General features: G+C 37.6%; 1 protein-coding gene across 1 annotated transcript; it reads left to right on the top strand.

Moving 5' to 3' along the window:
* The first annotated feature begins 224 nt into the window (after window positions 1-224).
* Window positions 225-959, top strand: LOC120076231. Its single transcript, XM_039029995.1, has one exon. The coding sequence runs from the start codon at window positions 225-227 to the stop codon at window positions 957-959; it is 735 nt and encodes a 244-aa protein (XP_038885923.1).
* The last annotated feature ends 7,677 nt before the right edge of the window (window positions 960-8,636 follow it).

Below are 8,636 nucleotides of genomic sequence, written 5' to 3'. Positions count from 1 at the left end.
TATAGACCGAAAGACATTGTCAAGGATATAAAACAAGAGTATGGTGTGAGTTTAAGTTATGACAAGGCATGGAAGCCAAGGAAGAAGCGTTAGTGCTTGTTTGGGTGTCACCAGAAGAATCGTACAAGAAGTTACCTAAATTTGGTGAGGCCTTACAAATTGAAAATCCTGGTTCAACCTTGAAATATGATTTGCAAGAAGATAAATATTTAAAGCACGTCTTTATGGCTTTTGGTGCTACCATAAGGGGGTTTCTGAACTGCATTCGTCCTGTTTTAATTGTAGATGTAACACATTTAAGGGATAAATACAGTGGTAAACTCCTGCTTGCGACTAGGGTCGATGGAAATAATCAAATATACCAAGTCGCATTCGATATATCTAGTGGAGAAACTGATGAATCTTGGGTGTGGTTCCTTCAACAATTAAGATGTGCAATTGGGCAAGTTCATGATTTGGTTATAGTATCAGATAGACACCCTAGCATAAAAAAGGCAATTATCACGGTCTTCCCAGAAGCTTTTTATGGTATCTGCATCCATCATTTGAAAGCTAATTTATTAGTTAATTTTAAGAATAAAGATATTTTCGATATTTTCGATAAATCAGCGAAGGCAAGTCGTGAGTCTGTGTTCAAGTACCATTGGAGTCAATTTGCAGGGTATCCAGGTGCATGCAAATACCTAGAGGATATCGGTCTTGAGCGGTGGGCTAGGGTGTACCAATGTAATAGAAGATACAATCAGATGACAAAAAATCTCGCCGAATGCATAAACGGAGTGTTAAAAGATGCACGACGGTTGCCAATAACTTCATTTCTAGACCATATTAGAGGTTGGTTACAAGATTTGTATTACAGACGTCGAACGGAAGCATCAAACAGTACATCAAGACTGTCGGACTATGTGATGACAATAATTCGTGACGCGGTGGACAAAGCGAGCAGATATGAAGTTTGATCAATTGACCAATATGAGTTCGAGGTGACGTAAGAACATGCACTTGTCGCAAGTTTGATTATTATGAAATCTTTTATTCACACGCCATTGCTGCATGCAGGGTTCAGAATATTGATCTTATCTCTCTTTGTTCATAGGTATACTCTATTGATGCAATATTGGCTGCGTATGCTGAACCTGTACGACCACTTGGATACTTTTCGGAGTGGAAACAATCATCGGCCTTCGTCGATGTTGAAACATTTCCTCCGAAAAGAGTTCCAAGAGTAGGTCACCCACGAACAACAAGATTTCCTTCTACAGGTGAATTTTATCAAGTTTACAGGTATTCTAGATGTGGTCAACGGGGTCACAACAAAACAACATGCAATCAACCTCTTAATACTACCAAGTGAAGTATGGATTTTTTTTTGAACTTGGATGATATTTTTGTGAATTTGGATGATATTCTTGTGAACTTGAATGATATTTTTGTGAATTTGGATGAGATTCTTGTTTTTTTTGTATGCGCCCGACCGAGAATTGGTGCCAATTTGTAAGTGCCCGGCCGAGAATTTGTATGATTTTTTCATTTTTACATGCTCTTGGCCGGGAATTGGTGCCAATTTGCATGTGCCCGACCAGGAATTTATATGATTTTTTTTTCATTTTTGCATGCGCCCTGTCGGGAATTTGCATAATTTTTTTCCTTTTTGCATGCGCCCCGCCGGGAATTGGCGCCAATTTGCATGTGCCCGGCCAGACATTTGTATGATTTTTTCATTTTTTTATGCGCCCGGCCAGGAATTAACGCCAATTTGTTGCGTCCGGCCGGGAATTTATATACTTTTATGAATAACAATAAATTATTACTAGCAAACCACTCCCAACTATAAACTTTAAGTATAAATTTTCATTTATCACTTCAACTATTAATTACGAAAAAAGTTTACAAAGTTCTAAAACAATGCTCTATTGCCCATATCTGATTGACATATTGTCTACGAAAATATTACATTCTATCTTGTGTTAAGTTGTCCATTTTGGACCCTATTACATCATATTAAAAAAATTTACATGTGAACATACCACAGTTACCACTCTCATGTTGTTGAGGCACGAAAGGTTCTCGACGTAGAGTTCAACAGTCAATAAGAAGATTATGAGATTCCATTACCGCACCAGTAATAAGTAGACTGGGAAAATTTTCGCACACTGATCTTATTTCATGTTCCAAGTCTGCATTCGAATGTAATGCGATCAATGAATCGAACACGCCTGGTTGGGCTTGCATTTTCGTTTTTATGAACATATATAGAAAATGGCCTAATATATAGCGTAACTACAATGTCAGATAATATATCGTAACTACAATGTTAGCTATAGCAAATTTTCGACGACACAAGCCTAGTTGACTTGCATTTTCGTTTTTATGAACTTAAACAATATGTCTATTACTTGCACGATAAGAGTGTTGAAGTAAATAAGGACACATATACACACAAGAGAATCTAAATTAAGGTTATATACCTCGTCATTCATCCATTGGGACGGTGTTAACAGACTATTAAATTAATTTTTATCCATTTGAGCGTATGCATTCCTCCGAATCAACGCAGCAGGGACTACATTGTCCATCCACTTTTGAAATTTAATGTTAAGATCCTCAGGTATGTCAACGAGGGGATTGTATTTCTGAAGCATTTTTTGCCTCTTCCCATACTTGTATCCTTCCACGGTGTAGTTAATTTCCAAGAAATTTTCCTCATTCGGCCACTACGACCTTCTATTACATTTACATTTTTCATGTCTTGTGAACTTATATCGACAACCTACACAATAAAATTTGTAGTGAACTTATAAGAATAGTTGTGTTCGATCGACCTTCACAAGGATGGCTACACTTCTATGTCAATTGTAGGGTTGATTAATCAAATAAAAAATAAAATAATTATTACAACAATAGGAGGTCATAGCATGGTCATGACGAAATATCCTAACTTCCAAATTTCATACTAAATAGGAAGATATAGATGATAAGAACAGACAACAAGGATCATGACAAAATATCCTAAATTTTGAATGACAATATTACATCAATAGTTTTGGTCGTTAACTTCTCAATGAGGTCATACTTCGTCCTTCCGTCCATCAATGGTGGACCCTTCATCTACAACATCATCACCTGGAACCGCCACAGGTACAATATCACCAACTACAACACCTACAAGAATATAACATACAAGAAGTATCATAATGGCACATCCTTACTTTTAATAATCGTCACAAGTACTTTTTGTTGATTATCACTGTCATTGACCTCCTTAATGTTCGAAGGTCCAGCAACATCGCCATCATTTGTGGGTTTTGGTTGTACAGGTGGTGCAATTGGTACAAGTGGAGGGATGGGTGCTTCCATAACAAGATTCATAAACTGAATCTCTTCCTCAGAAGGAACGAGTTCCAATGTAATTCTCGCCTACAAAAAAATGTAATCATGAATAAATAAACTAAGAAGCTATAATCATCAAGATAATTCTAACCCAAAAAAATTAAGAAGAAACATACTACATCTGACCCAAAGACTTCGTCTCTAATCACTCCATATGGAGGAGAATGTGAGCACGACCATCTCAAAATGCGTGGTATCGCATTGTCATTCAATCTGTTTGCAATGCGTCTGGATAATGATGAAACCATTTCATTTGCCCATACCTATATGAAATGTAAGTGTATATTAGTGGTGTACTTTTATGAATATTCATTAAATCAAACTAATTAAGTTACCTGTAAAGCATGGGGAAATCCGTAAAGACTGTACGTCTGTTGTTTTTCATCTGTATTGTCTTTATAAGCCCGTGCTTTATCTTTCAATCCTTGTTTGAATCGTTTAATTGTATTAGCAAAAATTTTCTTACTCCAATCCTCATTACAAAATCTATTCCAATCGTCTATGATCGCTAAATTTTCAAAATCCATTTGCCTTTTTCTCTCTCTACCCATCATAGTAAACTCAATAAAATAAAACAATGCAATTTTCACTGCATCAAAATCGTTTTCAAACTCAGGACTTGGAAAAATAGAGTCCAACTCATATGCCTTCATGCCCTCATTATCGTTCAGATACTTGGCTCTAATTCTAGCAAAAGAATTTTCTCCCCTCACATTTCTAGTTTGATGTTTTAGTCCTGTGATAAGGTTAAACTCTACTTGGCTGAAGGATATTTTATTTTCCATAAGATTAAAGCTAATAACATCTCTCATAGGTTCCTCTACCTCCCGAAGAAAAATATAATGAATTAGTAGTCCATTGAATATGATGTTTGTGTCAAGGAGATGACCAAAACATATTTGTTTGTGTCGGAGATAATTTTTTCTTAATTTTAGGGATAGCCTTTCCTACGTGGAAACAACATGAAAGGGGCCGTAAGAAAATGGTCATTAGGATGTACCTTCATATCTTAGTTCCATTATAACCTACATAACACATCATGATCATCAATGCATACTTAAATAATATAAAAAATTATATATAAATATAAATAAATAAATAAATAAAATGACCCGGCCCATACCCGGCCAAGTATGAGGTTGGGTGAAAAAAGAATACCCCTACCCGGGTCCAATTACCCGGCCGGGCCGGGCCGGGCCAAATTCCAGAAGCATCCCACGGCCTGCCCCCTCTACTCAGTTCCCTTCCCCCTACACAACTATCGTCTTAGTGTTTGCTACAGCTAAAATGATCATATAGTGCCATCGTTTAGAAAATCCAACATATCGTTTAGTTCCCACACCACGATCGCTAGACTCTACATCTTAAACGATCGCTCAGTTCTATTGCGTAACACTTCATCGCATCGCTTAGGCGCATCGTGCTAAACGATCGTGTAGTGCCATCGTTAGCAAAACCAACATATTGTTTAGTTCCCACCGATCGCTTAGCTCTACATCTAATGATCGCTTAAGTCGTTCTCTACATCTAAATGAGTTCGCTTAGCCTCTACAAAATCGTAAACGATCGCTTAGGCTCTATATCGAAACGATCACTTAGTTCTATCGAGTTTAGCATTTCATTGTATTGCTAGCATGCGTTGTAGCTAAATTGATCGTGGTAGTGCCATTGTTGTTGAAAAAACTTTTCAACGTAGCGTATTACGTTGCCCACGCCACAATCGCTTAACTCTACATCTAAACGATCACTCAGTTTCTATCAGCGTAGCATTTGTTCATGAATCGCTTAGTGCAGCGTCGATAAGCTAAACGATCGGTGTGAGTGCCGTCGTTTAGAAAATCCAACCGTATCGTTTGAGTTTCCATCGATCAAAGGCTAATGCGATCGTTTAATACGTAGACGATGGTACTAATTGTAATCGTTTAGTCCAATACCCATACCCTCGTCTGCAGCGCACCCTCTTGAGTTTAAGGCCATCCCTCTACCCAGGTCAATACTCGGCCGGGCCGAGACCGGGCGCCACCTACTCCTACCCGATTTTACCCCTTCCCCCTCGTCCTTTCCTATCTTTCCTGCCCATACTTGGTCGAAATACACTTACGGCTCGACCGGTCTACCACCGGGCACAATCCGTCTTCCCCAAATCTATCCCCAAGCAACCTCAAACTTGCTCACCCGATCACATACCAGGTCACAATGTTATGAAGTCCGGCCGGGTAAGTCTGATTTCCAGAAACACATTTTAGGCTTAAACTTATTCAAAAAATACCGAACATAATGTTTTTAGGGAAAAAAATAACATTTAACATAGATTTAACATAGATTTCAAATATTCACTCAAGAACATCTAACATAAATGAACACATTGAGTGAAACAAAATGAAAATTCATACCTTAGTTGAAAATGTAGAATGGGAAGAGTGAAATAGAGTGAGATTGAGGACTTTTGAAATGAAGAAGAGTGAAAGTGGAAAAAAAAAATGAGGGTTTGGAGGGATTGAGTGAGTTTTGAAATGTGAAGGGTATTAGGGTAATTTTCATTCATTTTCAAAATTGTGGGATCATGAAAACATATTTTTTTAAAATGGTCAAAAAATCAAAATCAAAACTTGAAAAAAGTAATTTTTATCAATTGTAGTGAAGTCATGCCAAATGAGGAGGCAGTATTAGCACGGGCAAATGATCATTAACTTTCCACCATCAAAGCTACTCTGGTTGGTCTCAACTTCAAACCACCACAAAAAGAAACCTTTGCATCCTAGAAGGCAATTTTTCATCAAAGGCTGTCAGCATCCCTTTTATCTTCTCAATGATGTCTGAAATGACTTCCTCCATGTCCAGTTCTTTCATGCGAGTAAATGGTCGCTTCATGTCCAGAAGACTGATAAACTTCTTGCCATCTTCACTCCAGATTTCAAAGTAACCCCTTCTTGGTTTATCAAGATTAAGCAACACAGTGGTTCTAGGAACATCATTTTCTAAACCATTTTGCACCTGGATGGCCCTTTTCTTGAATGATTGGCACTGGTTGCAATGTTCAATCACAACCCTTCTGTTCTTCCCATCCTTGTTGAGTTTCTCCAAAGCAGCATCAACTTCCACCCCTTCATTTCATCCTCCTCCACCTTCCCATTCTCCTTCGGAGCACGTTTCCCCTTCTTACTCTTTGGCAACTCCGTCATAACCTCATCCACCGCCGTATCAGCCTTGGAGTACTCTACTAACCAAAAGAGCTTTGAGTCACCCTCGACGACACGAGGCCGACTTCTCCGCCACTGGCTCATCTTCTTGGTTCTTGCTTCGCTTCCTCGGCACCATGAAAAGCAAACCTGAAACCTTAGAAAGGATTACATCAGCTAAATCAATCAAAACTTGGTGTCTTTTGAAACAAAACCAAAAAGAAAACAAAATAAAATAAAACCCTTTAAATATTTTTCGAAAAAGAAACACGAAGATTCACCTAATCACCACAGAACAATAGAGAAAGCACATAACAATAAAATGATAATAAAAAACTCACTGATTCACTATTTGGACTGACGCCGAAAAGAAGAAACCACCGAGAGAGGAAAGAACGTTGAAAGAGAGAATTGCCGAGAAGAGAGACAGACACAGGGAGATGAATCACTAAGACAATGCGTTGGAGAAATTGGAAGAAAAAATAAAAAGAAGGGAAATGGGGGAAATCGGAAGATGAAACCAAAAGAAGCCAAAGAGAGGAAATCAAAATGGTGAAAGAGGAATAGAAATGGGGAGTTAATGAAAGAGAGTAAGGGGAAGAAGGGGTAAAAGAAATCTGGGGAAAAAGGGGTAAAAGAAATCTGGGGAAAATGGGAGGGAAAATGAAACCAAAGAATAATGAAATGAAAAGAGGCAAAAAAAAAAAAAAATTCTGAAATATTGTCTACCTTCGGTGACATTGTAATACGTTGTTGAAAATTTGCAATGTTTAGTGGCACTGATTAAAACACCACATATGGTTTATTGTTAATAATGATATTCTGTGACATAATTTTTAATGTGGTTCTATAAATTATCTTTAAGCAACCAAATTTGTCTGTGATACTAAAGTTTTGTTGCTAAAAATGATTTTTTTTTTTTTTTTTTTTTTTTTTTTTTTTTTTTTTTTTAGTGTTAAGATGTGTTCTATATGTGTATTTTTGGGTTTGACATATAGTCTTGACTTAGAGGTTGAGCAGATGCATATTAAGATTGAAGGAAATCGAATTCGCGATTTCCATGAACAGTAGAAGAAAGATAATTCCAAATCACAATCATGAATGAACATAACATTTACAGTCGACTTCTAACAAGCGGTTATACAAAAAATATTGAAATTACAGCATGAAAAACTCAAATGAACAAAGAGAGAAACTCTACGAACATTTGAAGATGCGTCTCCACGCTCCGTTGCGCACGACCTCTCGAACAATAGAAACCTCGAATGCTCGATCTACATGACCGCAACACAGCACGAACTCTTCGTGCTCATCCACAACGATCGCCTCGGTCATGAACTCCTCAGCAATAGCACGAATGGCCTCCAGAAAACCTCAACGGTGTCGAGTTGAGTATGACACCACCAACAAGGCTACCTTGATATTCTCGGTGTGAGAATCCCTGTCTCTTATACACATCTAGATGTGTATAAGAGACAGCCTTGATATTCTCGGTGTGAGAATCCAGAGGGTGGGCTCTATTCAGACTTGGAATGAGGCAGACGAAGGAGGAAACACCAATCTCATATACGACTGGGCAAGTGGGAGATGGCGGAGAGCTATTGTATAGGTCGATGCCCAATCGTTTAGATAAATCTAAATGATCGTCTAGCAAAAACTATGCGATCGTTTAGCTCGGTCTGTCGCCTACAGACACTACACAATCGTTTACTTAGGGCAAGCGATCATCTAGCAAAACTATACAATCATTTGGTAAAGATTGCACGATTTTTTAGCTCGCCACTGCACGATCGTTTAGCTCACCCAGCCTTCGTTTAGTAAATCTGTATTTACTTGACGACTACCATGAGATCTCTTTTTTCGCCGAGAGAAATCTCAAAAACTTTTATCAACCTTTTGTAAAAACCTCTTTTCAAAATAGTAAAACCACTTTTCTTTTAAACTCACGGTTACCATGAATCTAATAACCACTCACTCATTTAGTTATTAAAGAAAAAGAATTAATTATCCAATAATTAATATTATTATAAATATAAATGATAACCAATTTATCATACTATATTTATA

The sequence above is a fragment of the Benincasa hispida genome, chromosome 4, assembly GCF_009727055.1.
Source record: "Benincasa hispida cultivar B227 chromosome 4, ASM972705v1, whole genome shotgun sequence".
NCBI lineage: Eukaryota > Viridiplantae > Streptophyta > Magnoliopsida > Cucurbitales > Cucurbitaceae > Benincasa > Benincasa hispida.
Note: the sequence above shows the minus strand (reverse complement) of the source record. Positions and strands in the feature narration are given on the sequence as shown.

Coding starts and splice junctions, on each gene's coding strand:
- LOC120076231 (XM_039029995.1), top strand. CDS start 225: ATGGCTTTTGGTGCTACCATAAGGGGGTTTCTGAACTGCATTCGTCCT.